At 47.2% G+C, this 16,925-nt stretch overlaps 1 protein-coding gene across 1 annotated transcript; it reads left to right on the plus strand.

Moving 5' to 3' along the window:
* The first annotated feature begins 158 nt into the window (after positions 1-158).
* On the plus strand, positions 159-16,925 carry LOC110544317 (ATP-dependent DNA helicase DDX11-like). The gene is given in 19 exon segments (XM_060368242.1): positions 159-296; positions 2,064-2,216; positions 3,429-3,475; positions 3,796-3,875; positions 4,698-4,742; positions 4,853-4,920; positions 7,413-7,451; positions 7,655-7,772; positions 7,872-7,994; positions 8,373-8,485; positions 11,799-11,871; positions 12,147-12,250; positions 12,829-12,978; positions 13,226-13,294; positions 13,404-13,504; positions 14,146-14,212; positions 14,214-14,231; positions 14,499-14,577; positions 14,742-16,925. Coding segments are annotated over 19 exon segments (1,833 nt in total). The 5' UTR covers positions 159-173; the 3' UTR covers positions 15,005-16,925.

Here is a 16,925-nt window from a genome sequence, read left to right on the forward strand (position 1 = left end):
ACGTGTTTGAACATTACTGTCCCTACTCCTGACCTTAGACGTAGCTGAGTTGCCTCCTGTCCTTGCTTTCCTCCACCTATACCACCACAGAGAAGGGCAGAACTGGGGGAGACAAGCCAAAGAGGAGGAGAGAAAAGATCCAGACCTCCTGCCCCTTCTAAAACCATGAGCAGATGCAGCTTCTCCGGGACGAGATTCTGCTGGAGGTGAAGGACATGGAGCAGCTTGTGGCCCTTGGGAAGGAGGCCCGGGCCTGTCCCTATTATGGAAGCCACTTTGCCATCCCTGCAGCCCAGGTGAGTATGCTGGAGAAATAGGAAGTATGTCCTTGCAGTAGATGGAGCTTACAAAACAAGGCTTCGTCATCCCTCTCTGGTAGGTGAGGATGTCCTACTTAGGTTAGGCTGACAACCGTACTCATGGCACAAAGCTATCTTATCCAGAGCATAAGTGTGGCCAGGTCAGGGATCCTTAATGGCTTGGGGCAATTGGTGTTATTGAGTGTTCACCAGCTAGGAGCCTGCAAAGAGTGTTATTCTAAGAACCACACTGAAAGGTGTTGAGTAGAGGTTGAGCCCAGAATGTGAACATAACCAAATGGACTGCTGATGTACCCACCTGCCCATACATGGCAGTACTGTTCTGATTAGACCTGCCTTAACTTCATCCAGAAAGGAAACCTGATTTTTTTCTGACAGCCATTTGTTTTTCACTGTGGGTGATTTCATGCTGTCTTACTCTCTCCCTGAAACCTTCACTCATAGGGGAACTGTGTCATCTGGGAGATTTTGTTTTGTTTTGGTTTTGGTTTTCAAAACATGGTTTCTCTGTGTAGCCGTGGCTGTCCTGGACTTGACTTGTAGACCAGGCTGGCCTCAAACTCACAGAGGTCCATCTGCCTCCCTGAGAGCTGGGATTCCACACATGCAGCATCACGCCCGGCACCATCTGGGAGTTTTAAATGGATCTCATGAGAGAGCAATCTGAGTGATCGTATTGCTCAGTGCAGTGCTCACTCATGGATGTATGTGGGTACTCACAGACAAGCTCTCCCTTGTCCACAGATGTCTCAGTGAGTCAATGCTGTCACCATTTATCTAGAAGACCTGAAATTGATGTGTTCTTGACATGTGAAAGCAGTTTTCTCCACATGTTTCTTTATAACAGCCCACTGAAATAGCTCTGTTCTCCACATGAGAACACTGGGGCCCAGAAAGATGATCTTCTCTTCTCTCACTGTCTTAAATGATGATACCCATATTGGCACGTGGGCCTTGAGTTTTCAGTTTTCTGAGGTTTTATATTATCAGTATCTTTGTGTGTGTGTGTGTGTGTGTGTGTGTGTGTGTGTGTGTGTTTGGTAGGTGTGTGCATGCCTGTGCAGGCCAGAGAACAGCTTTGGTTATGGCAAAGCTGTCTGGCAAGTGAGCCTGTCTTTGCCTTCCTGCTGCTGGGATTTCAAGTGATACCAACACTCCTTGCTTTTTTTCCCTCATGGGTTTGTGGCTTAAACTTAGCCTTTGCTTTCAGTCACTCTCCCTCACTTATTTGTTGTCTTTTAATGGAAAATAATCACAGCAACATGTACCTACAGATTTGATTTTATACGCACCCCTCAGTTGACATGGTTTGGCAAATTTGCTTAGCTGATGAAAAGCAAGGGTCACTTAAATTAGACTTGGCCAGAGTCATAGAGCTGAAGTAGCAGCCCAGGAACAGAGGTTAGGGATGTTTCCTGGTGCTCGTGAGATTCAGTGTACTGAAGGACTTTGGAACCTGAGGGCTATTGTAGGATCTTAGATGAGGTTCACCTCCAGGGACTCCACCCCTCCCCTTTCCCCCAGGTGATCAGTTTCCCATAGTTGACATCCCACATGAAACATCTGAAAGAACAGGCAGGATACTGAGCTGTGGTATTCTGGCTTGAATACCTCTGTGCAAGGTCTGAATTAAACAACTCCATTAGGACATCAGTGGCCTAATGTTTACTGCAGGATAAGCCTCTGCTATGTGCAAGGCAGGTTGCTTCACTCTCCACTTCCAGCGGTCACCTTTTCCTACAGCTAGTGGTGTTACCATACCCAATGCTGCTGCATGCAGCCACCCGGCAGGCTGCAGGAATCAGGCTGCAAGGCCAGGTGGTCATCATTGACGAGGCACACAACCTGATCGACACCATCACCGACATCCACAGCACAGAGGTCAATGGTTCCCAGGTGGGTCTACCTCTCCCGTCTTGGGCAGGTCGGTTAAATGCCTGGGGCAGGAATTACTCTGGATGTGGGATCAGTAGAGGGTGAGCTGAACTGAAACCCTGTTTTTCCTTTTCCTTATCAAGTGTGAGGCTCTTGGGAGCCAGCTTGAACAGGGTGGCTTCTTTTGTCTCCAGCTGTCCTTCATCTGGGATGCTGTTTGCTAGTACTCTTGTCAGTAGGGTAGTGGCTTCGGGGACCAAGAGTCTCACAAGTTACCGTTTTCTCACTATTGATACTGTGCTGGGGGTCTTTAATGGAGGAATGCTCAGGGTCTCTGCAGGCTCCTGTTTACTGTCACCTGGTATGTAGCAAGCATTGAAAGGGGTTCTTTGTGCCTCCTCCTTTTCTCTTGGGCTAGAGGTTCCCCTGCTTTAGCTTGGGAGCTTCAGGATTCATGGAGGGCAGAGTCATGTGTCCGTCACCCACACTGCAGAAACTGAGGTGAGCCAGGATTTGACCACTGGCTTCTGCTCGTGAAACCTATGTGATATCTGCCACTTGCTTGCATCTCACTCTTGTTGGAGTGCAAGTCATCTCCCAACTTCGTTCTCCTGTGATATTTAGGACCTTAGGCTTTGGCCTCTTCCCTCTCAGCTATCATCAGCTGTATGGCCTGACTCTGCTTGCTTTGCCTTTGTTACTGTCGAACTGCCCATCACCTTGATGGTTCCTTTATGGGCTGGTTTTGTGTGTCAGCTTGACACAAGCTAGAGTCATCAGAGAGGAAGAACTGTCAGTTGAGAAAATGCCTCCGTGAGATCCAGCTGTAGGGCATTTCCTTAAATAGTGATCAGTGGGGGCGGGTCCAGCCTATTGTGGGTGGTGCTGTCCCCCTGGGCTGGTGGTCCTGGGTTCTATCAAAAGGTAGGCTGAGCAAGCCAGTAAGCAGCACCTTTCCATGGCCTCTGCATCAGCGCCTGCCTTTAGGTTTCAGCCCTGCTTGAGTTCTGTCTTGACTTCCTGTAATGATGGATTATGATCCGGAAGTGTAAGACAGACTCTTTCTTCCCCAATTTGCTGTTTGGTCATGGTCTTTTGTTGCAGTCATAGAAACCCTCACTAAGCCCCCATGTGTCCTGGGCTAGCACTCGTAGACATGGACTAATGTTTCTTTACAGAGATCCTCTTAACCATATTCTGGGACGCCTTCATGCTGTTCTGTTTTCTCTCCAGCTCTGCCAGGCCCATTCTCAGTTGCTCCAGTACATGGAAAGATATGGGTAAGACATAACCCGAGGAATCTAGCCATGCTCAGCCTTAGTGGCTTGCATGTCAGCCTTCCAGAACACAAATGGAGGTTATTGTTAGTGCCAAGGTCTTGGAGAAATAGGTTGAATTGGTGTGTCCTGATGTATGCTCCCCACATCCTTGGCTTTTTGGGACAGAGCAGCAGCCTGTCTTAGCCAGCCTTTTTTATCTGCTGGAGAGTTTGTACCTCATAGCGTAGTGTGTCCAGTCCTAGGCAGAAAGGCCCATTGGTATCTGGCAGAGGGAGCTGCTGGAGAATGCTACCATTCTGCCTCTGTCACTTTTTCCTCAGGAAGCGTTTGAAGGCCAAGAACCTGATGTATATCAAGCAGATTCTCTATTTGCTGGAGAAGTTTGTGGCTGTCCTGGGAGGTAGGAGCATCATCCCCTTGCTCACCCCACATCTGACAATTGTGTTGGTCTTGTTCCTTGAATGCCAGTGAGGAAACTTGGGTGGTATTTTATGCTTTTAAGCACTGTCTTGATCATTGGCTATTGTGTTTTCTAATGACCTTAGCTTTTTCATTGTTGTTACTTCAGTTTATCTCTTCATGTTTTGTTCCTTTTACTTTAAGAAACCAGATGGTATGATTATGATAATTATACAGTGTAAAGCAAAACAATATTGTGTGGCATAGGCACAACCATGTGATATACTGGCATGGACACCCAGGCAATCATATTTGCCCCTGTGTGGAGAGAAGCCCAGGAACTTTAAACCTCTCGCAGAGGAAAACCTGAAGCTCAGCATGGGACTTGCCTGTGGCTCATGAGGCTGGAGGCTGCTGACTCCAGCATCCAGGATTCTTTGATTATTCTGGGATGGGACTATTTCATTATATGGCAATGCCTTTTTTAATGGCAGTGCTTTTAAAGGGTTCTGTAGAGCTGGATTTCCAGAAAGCCAGTGGAGGCTTTTCATGATCTCTGCCTGTGAACAAAGCTTCCTGTCTTCTGGCAGATCCTGTTTTCCAACTTCCCCTGCTCAGAGTGACCGTGGGGAGACTGCCCTGATCCTGTCTGTTGCCTGGCCTTGGCATCCATTCTTAGTGTGTCCCATGTCTGCTGTAAATGCCCCAAACAAGTGTCTCTTGAAACACTTCATGTTCTTGTAGTTCATGAAAATAGGACAGTAGAGATCTCAGAAGTCGGCGCAGAGCTACTGTTATGACCTGTTGCAATCCCCCCTTTTAGGTAATGTTAAGCAAAATCCTAGTACACAGAGCCAGCCCCAGACAGGTGAGGAGCTTGCTGTTAAGAGTGGGAGGTGGCGTGGACAACTCAGAGCTTCACTGTGGGACCGAGCAGGGGACTTGGTACAAAACCAGCATCCTTTTTTCTGCTCGCAGGGTCTGAGCTGAAGAGCATCAACGACTTTCTCTTTCAGAGCCAGGTGGACAACATCAACCTTTTCAAGGTAAAGGTTTGCTCTGACTTACACAAGTGCTTTTGAGTTTGTAAGACTATGAAAGGAGAGGTGGGCATGGAGCTCAGCTGTGAGCACTTGCCTGTCCTAAGGCCTTCTGTTCTGCCTCTAGCACCTAGTCAGAATAAACATGGAAGAAAAAAATGGAAACAAATAGTCAGCGTCCAAGGATCTAAGTCAGGGCTAGGCAGTTATCAGATATTTAAACTGGACAGCAACAGCCATATGGTGTTCACTCTGAGGTTAGGAGTTGGAAGGTTGGCAAGGGAGGTTGCTCTTTGCCCCCTTTGGCATAAACACAGCCTCTAGGTTGTCTCTACCTTTTTCCATCTCTGTTCCACCAGTCTTTCTCCAGGGAATTGTTTTCAGACTATAATCCATGGTGTATTGTATGAGACCATCAGGGGGAGAACATGTGACCCCTGTCTTCCACTGGAGCCTTGGGCTGGACCTTTGCTTATGTTGGCCTTTGATATCTGGTGCGCTCACAAGTGTTAGGTAGCCATGTCACTAAACTACAGCCTAGTGTGTCTAATTTAAGTATCTCTGCCTACATGGATACTGTCCTTTTGTTCAGAGCACAATGCCGGGACACTATGGGAGAAGAGGAAAACTGCCATCAACCCCTTTAATTTCAGCACTCAGGAAGGAGGCTGAGATAGGTGGATCTGGTCTACAGTCTGGGCCTTGTGTTTCAAAACAAAACAAAGAACAGGGAAACTAGGCTCAGAATAGTGGTTCTGGATGGCAGCTGGCCCAAGCGACACACTGGTGAATCAAGGGTGGCTGGATGGGGCCAATGTTCAAACCCAGCTAGGCCCATCCTAGAGCCTCTTCCCTTCCTGCTTGCCTTTCACGTTCAGATCAGCTGTCCCTTAGACTAACCTTTGATCATTGGCACTACTATGATACTGTCAGTCAGCCTTTGTACTTTTCTCCCATTTTTGTTCCACTCTAGATAGTTGACATAGCCCATGGTTCCCACAGCTGCGACCCTGTGCCAGGTGTCATTCTCCAGCTTGCTTCAGACCTCTCACTTTCACTTACTTGGTAAAGGCTGACTGAAGCCAGTCTTTGTGGCAGACTTTCTAATTCCCACCAAACCTCATGCTCTTACGTTGTGAGCTGAGCTGAGGTGCCAGCTTTTACTTCTACATAGTAAGCACACAGCGGTACACTACACTTTGGCCTTTCCTGGGGCAAACCCAGGAATTACCTACTTTCTGCTTTAGTGTAAAGGATTGTGTGTGGGTGTGATGTGGGTGTGTGTGGGTATGGGTGTGTATCTAGCCCTGGCTGTCTGGAATTCTCTCTGTAAACCAGGCTGGCCTAGAACAAATAATTTTGTTTTTAAAAATTTGTTTTTGAAATGTGTGTGTTGTGCTATGTGATATGCACACATTCATGTTTTGAATTCAGGTGTGCATGTGCCTCAGTGTGTGTGTGTCAGGTTAGAAGACAATTTCCCATGTTGATACTTGGCTTTCTATCCTGTTTGAGACAGGGTCTCTTGATGGTTTTTCCACCGTATATGCCTGGCAAGCTGGCTCACAGGCTTCTGGGGTGTTTGTCTCTGTGTCTCATTTCTCAGTAAGAACATTGGGATTTTAGACTCTCAAAGCTATAAACTCTGGCTTTTTTCGTGTTTTTATTTAATTACTTTACAGGCTGATCCCAGCTCCCTCCCTCCTCTCCTCCTAGTCCCACTCTCATGCCTCCTCCTCTTAGCCCCTCTCCCCTTCTTGGAGAAGGGGAAGCCCTCAAGGGGTATCAACCCACCCTGGCACCTCAAGTTACAGCCTTACTCTGGCTTTTATGTGTTTCTCTGAGTATCCAGCTCAGGTTTTCATAGTTGTGTGGCTTGTGAGCCGTCCTCACAGCCCTTGAGATTGTTTTTAACCTACCTCTTAATTTCTTCAAGGCCCAGTGAGCATATGGGCATCGGAAGGAAGCAACAGACAGTTATTGTCTTCTCTCTCTCTCTCTTTTTTTTTTTTTTGACGTCATGTGTTTCTTTGTTTTCACTTTTTGTGTTTGGGTGTGTTTTGTCTGCATGAATGTCTGTGCACTCCATGCGTGCCTGGTGCCCAAGGAGGTCATGAGAAGGCATTAGCTCTGTCAGACCTGGAATTACGGATGGTTGTGAGCCATCATGCAGGTTCTAGGTTTTCTGGAAGGGCAGCCAATTTTCTTACCAGTTCCCCCCACTTGAGCTCTTGTCTTGGACACTCTTAGGGTGATCAGAGCAGTGGGGACATTTGTAAAGGCTATGGTTGTGAGGTGTCCTGTGAGGAGCCCTGTGATCTTAGCGTTACTAACTAGAGTAGTGAATAGTACTCCACCGATCTACTGCCAATAAGATTTCTTATGAGGCTTTGGGCTCCTCTGAGGTGGCAGTGAGTGATATTTCTTAGTGGTATGGGGTGGCTGGCTCTGTAGCACAGTTTGCTACCTTCTCACGTAGGCCTGTGCTGGTTTTGCAGGTGCAGAAGTACTTGGAGAAGAGCATGGTCAGCAGGAAGGTACTTTTCCCCATTGTCCTGGCAAGGAGCCAGAGTACCCCTACCTGCTTTACTGTACTGCCTGAGGATTCTAGGCTGTCCATAGTGTGGAGTGATTGATTTTTTTGGCTCGGGAGGAAAGGGACTACAGACTGGCTTGGGTGTCTCATTCAGGATTTCTTCTCATTTCTGTCTGTCTATCTTATTCTTCGTCTCCCATGCAGCTCTTTGGCTTCACAGAACGTTTTGGAGTTGTTCTTCCATCCCTCCCAGCTTCTCAGAATCGTAATCTCGATGGCTTCCAGCACTTCATGAAGAGCCTGCAATCAGGGCCTACTGAGGGTGAGTTAGGAGGATGAGAGAGAAGAGCCAGACGCAGGTCCTTAGAAAGAAAGTGGTTTTGACCTAAGGAAGACCTTCTTTCTTTTCCCTTTTCTGCAGACTCCCTGGAGGAGGGCCAGGCTACAGCCCCGAGGGCTGCCTCTCCACTGATGCACATTGAGGCCTTCCTGGCAGCTCTTACCACTGCCAACCAGGACGGCAGGGTTATCTTGAGCCGCCAAGGTAATCCACTGCTTGTAGCAAGGGGCCTATCTTGAAAGGGCTCTCCCATACTGCCCTACTCTATATGTGAAGGAATCACATGTCTTCGAGACCTGGAGCTAGCAATGGTTCTGGAGATGGGGTATCAGAGGTACTGCATCGTCTCAGGCAAGATTCATTCAGATCATAGAATCTTACAGTTGAGGTTTGGTGGGGTTGGACTTTAGAACACTGGCCAGACTATCTTTGCACTTGAATTTCCACATAGTCCAATGGTAGGAGAAATGTTTGTTTGTTTCTTAAAGGGAGAGTGAGAGTTCACTGGCCTTCGTTGATCTTCTGGAGTTCCCAATGCCTAATCTACTCCATCCCTTTGCCATTTGTCTGTTTCTCTTTCAGGCAGTGTTGGTCAGAGCAGCCTGAAATTCTTGCTCTTGAACCCAGCTGTACACTTTGCCCAGGTGGTGAAGGAATGCCGAGCAGTGGTCATTGCAGGTGGCACCATGCAGCCGGTAAGATGACAGGGAAGGATACCCATTAGGTCTCTATTCTCTGTCCCCTCGGTCCCTGAACAGAAAAGGGCCAGCACATGCAGGCCCAGCGGTGTCCACCAGTGCCCACCAGGTACCACTGCCATTTCACTGCCTTTGCTTGCAGCCTGTGGAGCAGGCTTCTCTGAGGAGAAGGAAAAAGCCCTTCTGTAGTCCCAGACTCTAACTTAGTTACTACTCTCTCCTTCCTTTCTTGTACCTGCGTCTCTCTTAGATATGTTTTTTGAAAAGTCAGTTTTATTATAGAAATCATTGATAAGCTGTAAATACCAGAACTCTACCAACCAAAGGATCATGCAGCATAGGTATATACATATTTTTTAAATCCACTCTTCTACATTATTGGTATAATTTGCTTTTTCTCTTATTTATCCTTATCAGCAAATACTTATTCTAGCATATTTCACCGTGTTGCAGTCTAACCATGTAGATATGCTACATTTTTACCATCTGCTACTCGCACTACTTCTATTCTGTTGGATATTTAGATTCTTTTCCTACTGCCTCTGGTTTTCACAGTTCTGTGGTCAATGCAGACAAAGCAGATCTAAGGGTTGTGTTTTTTCCTGAGAGCAGACGGTTGGGTTCCTAAGAATGAAGTGCGTTCCGCCTTGGCTGCCTATTACAACGGCCCCTAGAGCTTTCTTTGGCTTCTCTGTCCTATTTTCCCTGTGTTGTTGCTGATGGACCTCAGAACCATGTATGGGTCAGGCAAGTACTCTACCATCAGGGCACATTGCAAGCCCCTGTAGGTATTTGTTTTGTTTTTGGATTGGGTTATGTGTGTACAGATTTGTACATTTGATTTCATTTGGTGTGTTAACTTTGCACATGGTCATTATTGTTCTGTCTGTTTTTGTGATGGGGTCTCACTATGTAGTCTTCAGGTTGTGAGATAGGGTCTCTCTCTGTAAGGCCCTTGCTGTCCAGAATTCATTATATAGATCAGACTGACCTCAAACTCAGAGATCCACATGCCTCTGCCTCTCAAGTGCTGAGGTTAAAGCATGTACCATCATGCCAGCTTCTTACTATGTAGTCTTAATGAGTGACCTTGGCTGGCTATACAGACTGTTGTTAGTCACCATGTGGCCTCTAGGAACCCAAACCCAGATCCTCTGCAAGAGCAGTGAGGGCTCTTAACCATGGATCCATCTCTCCAGGCCTCAGGTTTTTTATTATTTGTTGAGTACATGTCTTGTATCTCACTTTTCTTCATATTTTCACTTCTTTCCTTCTCATTTTTCCCTTAGTGTTACTTCAACACTGTGCCATGTATGTATCATGATTTCGTGTATTCATGTAAAATCTAAGGCTACAGCCAGCTTAATGCACTTACGGTCACCTTCCTCAGTTACATATTCTTAACCTTCCTTAGCCTTCATAACCTTCCCTCAGAGGGTTTCTCTGTGTAGCCCTGGCTGTCTTGGAACTTGTTCTGCAGACTAAGCTGGCCTCATACTCAAGAGATCCACTTTCCTCTACCTCCTGAGTGCTGGAATTAAAGGTGTGTGTCATCACTGCTCTGCAAAATGTCGTATTTCTAATTTTGTCTTTTATACCACATTTTCTTTATTCCAGCCTCTGTGGATGGAAGACATTTTGTTTGACTGATTGGGTTTTGTACTTAGTGTGGCAGTGACCACAGATGTGGAATATCTTGGGTTATGTTGGGGTCCTCTGGCTGAATAATGGTGGAGTAAGTTCTCAGAAACACAGGTAAATAGCTAATTGAGGAGCCTATTAGCATATCAGAGTGATCCCAGCATCACTCAGTACCTGCAGTCCTGACCGTGCTCCCTACACTAAACCTCTTTTTTCTAGGGCCTGGGTTTTCTCTTCCCTTCACCCAACCTGAATCCTATGTATCTCAGGCATCTTGGCTACCGCACTCTCTTGGCCTCTTGGCCCAGGCTGCCTCTTGTTTAGTGGCTTCTTCTCTTGCTCTCCTTCCCGTCTCTCCTCTCATGGTTCAGTTTAGTCTGCTGGCTATGTTCAACCTGGACTCTTCTCTCTGCCTGATTTCTCCCTCATAGCTTATGATGAAAAATCTTCTCCATACTGTAGGAATCATGTCCTCCTTTTATTTCATTTTTTTCCCTTCAGCTGGGCCATATGGAAGATCTGTTTTGTTTTGAGAAACCTGCACACTGATTTCCATAGTAGACTAGTTAACATTCTCATTAGCAGTGTGTAGAGCCCTGTTGTCCACATCCTTGCTGTTCAGTTTTCTTGCTTTTTAAAACATATTTTTGTTCTTTGAGAATATTATCTGATGTATTTGACCGTATTCATCTTCCCCTTTACCTCCTTCTCTTTTTCCATCAAGTCTAATTTTGTGTTGCCCAATTAGTCTTGGTAGTAAGTCCTCTACCTTGGTGTGCATTTGACCACTAGGGGTTCATGTCATTCAAGAAAACTGACTTTTACTCTCCTAGCAGCTGTCCATGGCTAATAGTTCCTCAGCTAGTGGTAGGATTGACGCAGAGACTCTGACTGCCTGGAGCTTGCTCTGGTCTCAGTCTGTGACATATTTGCATCTGCCCTGTTATGTCCTGAAACAATTTCTTTGGTGTTATCTCCCACCCCTGGATCTTATAATCTGTCTTCCCCTCTTCCTGAAGATCTCTAAGCCTCGAGTATTCTGGTTTGATTGTTATTCTGGTAGGATAAGGTAGGAATATTTTTTAAATATGTATGTGAGTACTCTATTTGCATGTTTGACTGCATGACAGAGGACAGCATTAGATCTCTTTATAGGTGGTTATAAGCTACCATATGGTTGCAGAGAATTGAACTCAGGATCTCTAGATGAGCAGTCAGTGCTCTTTAACTGCTGAACCATCCCTCCAGCCCAAGGTAGGAATCTTAATGTAGTTTTTATTTTCATTTTTCTGGTGGTTAGTAATGTATTTCTTGGCCATTTCTTGTTTTGAGAACTGTTAGACCATTTCCTGACTAGGTTGTTTGATTTTTTGCTTGTTTGTTTCATTTTTTGAGTTCTGTGTACATTGTGCGTAGTAGTCTGTATTGTTGATTTTAACACATAGAAAGGGCTCGGAGCCAAATGTGCCAGCTTCTTTAAGTTTGCTGTTCCTAAAGTTTTCTGTCAACATTGGATGCTGTTACTGGTTGTTTTCTTTTAGCTAATAGTCATAGGCCCTTTTTTCTTTCCTGATGTCTGGGCTTGCCTCCTACCCCAGACTTCTTACCTCACTGCAGAGCAAACAACCCCAAGCTCTAAGGTCACAAGGCCCTGATGTTACGACTGCAGGTGTCTGACTTTCGGGAGCAGCTGCTAGCATGTTCTGGAGTGGAAGCTGAACGAGTGGTGGAGTTTTCATGTGGTAAGCAACTGTGTGGAGGGTGGGAAGGGTCTTGAGGTAGTGGCACTTAGCCAAAGGCAGAGAACTCCTCTGGATTGGAACCTTACCCTTCATGGGCTTGCTTATCAGCATACTTCCCCAGGTTCTTCAGTTCTGTGCTCGCCTCACCCCATTGTTTACTTTGGGTATGTCGGTGCAGAGAAGCCAGTGCACTTCAAGTTTTTGCTCCTGGTTGGGGAAATGAATGGAGAAACTGCCCTACCTATGTACTAGTTTTCAGCCCTTCGTATCACCAGGTCATGTGATCCCTCCAGACAACATCTTGCCCCTTATTATATGCAGCGGACCCTCTAACCAACAGCTGGAATTCACCTACCAGAGAAGAGAGCTGCCTCAGATGGTTAGTGCCAGCCTACTTCCTGTCCTTTCTAGTCTGTGACCAGGGAGAGACTTGTACCAGCATTGGCACTGGGATGGATGGTTACATCTGGCACATGAGCACATTCTTTTTTTTTTTTTTTTAAGATATTTATCAAGGAAGATCTTAGCTGCCTTCCTCTCTATAAACTGCTAACTATTTTCTAATGAGCTCCTAGCATCCCATTAGGATGCAGAGTGAGGGCTCTTGTTTGCGTTTTCGGGGCTCTTGTTTCCTGCCTCTATTCTGGGAAGGCTGTATTTTTTTGGGCACAACTTCTGTGGCATCTTATTGCTAATTTGTTCTGGAGGGTGCCCCTTGTGAAAGGGGACTTTAGGAGAGCTCAGTGGCATACCACGTGTCAGATTCTGTTCATCTCTGGGATACCAGTGATGGGATGTGTCATAAAGGCAAGCAGTCCCCAGAAGTATCAAGTGGGAATATCTGTTGAGAGTGCTGGTGCACTGCATGCGACAGAAGGGGAGCTGCTTGGCCTCCATCGTGTCTGGGTGTGGCTGTGGGGCCTGTTCCAGGCTACCTCTTTTGTCTGCCTTCTGCAGATGGAGGAGACAGGCCGAATTCTCTGTAACTTGTGCAATGTGGTCCCTGGAGGGATGGTTTGCTTCCTCCCTTCCTATGAGTATCTGCGTCAGGTACATGCTCACTGGGACAAGACTGGGCTGCTGGCACGTTTGTCAGCCAAGAAAAAGGTAAATGCCCCTTATCCTTTATATAAGGACATTGCTAGGAATTCCTCTTCCTGGGGTCCCTCAGCTTGTTTACTTGGTAGGTTGAAGAGCTGGGAGAATGTGAACCATGCCAAGTAGGCCTGGGACACTGGACATGGGGATTCCCTGAAACCTGACTCCATGATGTCCATCCTCAGGCTTGGAAAAGCAGCCTGAGGCTCAAGACTTAGTCTTTTCCTTTTGCTGGGAGACCTTTTCTTTCCCTTAGATATTCCAAGAGCCCAAGAAAGCAAGCCAGGTGGAGCAGGTGCTGGTAGCTTATTCCAAGTGCATTACGGTAAGAGGCAGAAGAGAGGCTGATCCGGAGACCAACTGTGCCTGCAGCTGGGAAACTGTGTGGCTCCTGGGATTGGATTAACAACTTTGGTGTGGTTCTCCCCTGACAGTGCTGCAGAAACACAGGAGGCCACCTCACAGGGGCCTTGCTTCTCTCTGTGGTTGGAGGGAAGATGAGTGAAGGGATCAACTTCTCTGATGACCTGGGCCGGTAGGTGTTGTGTCCATTTGTCTGCTGGGGCTGAGAGCCCTGGGCCCTACCTGCCAAGTCATGCCATAGGGTCTGCTTGCAGTCTGTAGGCTGTGGATGGAGTGTGTGAAACGCCTCTTCATCTGGCTATGTAGACCAGAGAAGTAGGCAGCCATGACTCGCTGAGGAGCCAGGTCTTCAGCCTCGCTGGATCTCTGAGCTAAAAATACCGTTTCCAGGTGGTAGCTCCATGATGAGAACCGGAGAGGCATAAACATGGTAGGAGGGGTGGGAGCTGGCTTAGTGGGTGAGAATGCATGCTGGGAAGGTAGGAGGACACACAAAGACTAATGTGCAGCACACACAGAAAAGCCTGCATGGTTGTATTTGCCTGTAAGCAGTGGGAGTCTGCGATGGCAGGCCCCTGGGTATTAAATCCTAGGTTCAGGTGAGCTTCAGATTTACTGAGAAACCATGTCTCAGAAAATCAGGTATAGAGCCTCAGAAGACAACACCCGACATCTTCCTCTGGCCTCCACACTCAGCATACAGTACATACAAACTAACACGCACATGAACCCACACATAGTTGCTTCAGAATAGCAGTTGATCCAATGTGGGTGATGGCTCCATGCTGACTTGATCACTTATGTCATCTACAGGTGTGTGGTGATGGTGGGGATGCCATACCCCAACATTAAATCTCCAGAGCTTCAAGAGAAGATGGCCCTATTTGGATCAGACCCTTGTGAGTATCTGCAGAGTTTCAGAAGAGGAAAGGACAGGGCCAGGGAGGAAGCACTGTGACACCCCCTAGGACTGGATGACAAGGCTCTGCTTTGTACAGATGATTTCCTCCCTAGAGGTTTTGGAGTATACCTCTAGCCCACTTGATCTTACAATGTAAGCTACAGCACAAGCTGTTGGCTCAGACTCATGAAGTCTGAAATCTGACTTTGCTTCAGAGTCTGGGCTACCAGGCAGGCAAAAGTGGAATTTTGTGTTTTTATCTCAGCCTAGAACACAAGGTCAGCTGCCCCCAGGGAAGGTATTGGTGGAGAATCTGTGTATGAAGGCTGTAAACCAATCTATAGGTAAGTCTGGGACTGCTGTTGGGTGCAGATGGATGGATGATTTGAGGAAGAGGGGATTTTTCTGCTCTATTGTTTGAGGGGTGAGTGCGGGTGGAGACCCCAGTGGGCATGCAGCATTGGTAGGTCAGATGAACTCCAGAGTCCTATCCTATGTGTCTACCCAGGCAGGGCCATTAGGCACCAGAGGGACTTTGCCAGCATTGTGCTCCTGGATCATCGGTATGCCCGTGCTTCTGTCCTGGCAAAGCTGCCAGCCTGGATACGAGATCGAGTGGAGGTCAAAGCCACCTTTGGCCCTGCCTTTGCTGCCATGCGGAAGGTTAGGTTTGCTCCCTGTGCCCCAGAAGTCCTCGGCCTGAACTGGGCTTCTCACAGCCTTTTCTCTCTGCAATTTCACCGAGAGAAGTCACACCTCTGTTTGGTATAGGCTTCTCGTTTATTGTTTCTCTGCCTGACCTGGCCTTTGACTTTGGCCTAAGAAGGACAAAACCTTATGCAGACTTCTACCTAAGTCTACACCAGCCTTCCAGAGTCAGTGGAATCCAGTATTGGAACTTACACAGAAAAGCCACCGGGACAAAGCCGGATCATCCTGACTGATTCTCCCCCTAGCACCTGGCTCAGGTTCAGCCTTCTCCATGGCTTTAGGAAGCTGTGCAAGCAACAGCTTTCTGCCCTTTTTTGAGGCGTGGCCCACCCTGCCTTTGTCCTTTAGGGACGAGATCCTATTCTTGGCCTTTGACTCTCATCTCAGCCAGAGATGTCTCCATTTCAGGCTTTGTTGACTGGCCCTCTCCAGGAGGAGTTGCGTCTCTCTTGCTTGGCTCCTGGTCTTTCCTCACAAGCTAGCAGGGCCTCTTCTTCAGCCACCAGAGAAGATGTCAATGCCACCACACTTACCATGGCCTCAGCCACAATGCCAGGGCCGTTGGACTCAACATGACTTCTTTTAGAGTTTCTTGTCTGACCCCAAGGCATTTTTGGTTGGGTAGAAATATCCCTCCCCCTGCAGAGCCTCCCCAAGTCATCTCTTGTTTGAACCCGGAGAAAAGGCTCTATCCCTTCCCTCAGACATTCTGTCCCATTGCTGAGATGGCCAGGGCAGGAGGAAAGCCCATGCTCTGCTGAGCCATCTGCATCTATCTGGCAAGGCCACCCTTCATTTCTTAGAGGGCACTCTTCACATGGGCTGAGTCCTGGAGTTGCCATTCGTTATTGTTGTGTGTCGCTGTTTTCTCAATCCTAACAAAGGTAAGGAAAGTGTACTAGGGCTGGGGCAGGTAAGACAGTCACATGAGACAGTGGAGCTGACCCATGGTACACACTGCCCCTGCTCTGTGGAAAGGGGTGAGGTAGGATGGAGGACAGTTGTCCAGCCACTAAGCTCTGTAGACAACAGGAGCTTTAGGGTCAGGTTGCCCAGTAGCCTCTCAGAGCTGTTCGTGCTCGAGTGTGTGAGGAAGGTCCCAGCCTGCTCAGGTGGTGCCGGTTCACAATCAACATCACGTCTTTGCCAGATTATACACTTGGTTCATATATTCAAATGTTTGGACATAACTGTGAAGCTTCCTCAATCCATTTTGATTTCTTAGAACATCCAAGCTGAGATTGGATGGCTCCAGCGTCACTCATAATGGAAACATCTGACTAGGAGGAGTCAGGATGCCCAAAAGAAGGTTATTTGTCTTTTGGAGAGCTCACTTAGGAGTTTCAGGATAGAGTGGGGACTTAGCCATCATGATAAGAATGATTTTAATTTGGGGGGTTCTTTCCATGGGAATTTCATCCATATTGTTGGTAGATCCCTTCATGGGTGAGCCAATGATGATCTCGAGAAGAGCAGTTGAACACAGAGCATCTCTGGCCAACCCCCTTCTGCTTGTTCATACAGCATCTCTAGGCAACTTTCTTCCTTCCTGTACATAGAACATCAGTTACCAACTCCCTGACTGCTGCCTGTATAAACCCCAGTTGGAACATAGCTTCGGTGGAGGGCCAAGAGCTGACATCTCAGAATCAACATCTCTTAAAGATCATTCTGGTTAGGAATGGGTGCAGAAGATGATGGGAACCTTCCAAGTACTTGGGGGTAGAATCTTCCCCAGTTCTTTAGAATGGGTGATAAGGGCGTGTCGGGTGGGATCTTGGAGATATTTCTGCAGAGATAGGAGCATCCCATGGAACTGTAAGTTCTATTTCCTATGCATCCTACATAACCAACTAGGAAAGTTCAATGATGAGAAGATGTGTAATTGAAAAAGCATTAAAGCATGAAAAAGGGAAAGGAAGCAACCAATAAATTGTATAATGTAGTGCCATGCATTAAGCACTATATGGGTTGAGTTTTT

The sequence above is a fragment of the Meriones unguiculatus genome, chromosome 15 (assembly GCF_030254825.1).
Source record: "Meriones unguiculatus strain TT.TT164.6M chromosome 15, Bangor_MerUng_6.1, whole genome shotgun sequence".
Classification (NCBI taxonomy): Eukaryota; Metazoa; Chordata; class Mammalia; order Rodentia; family Muridae; genus Meriones; species Meriones unguiculatus.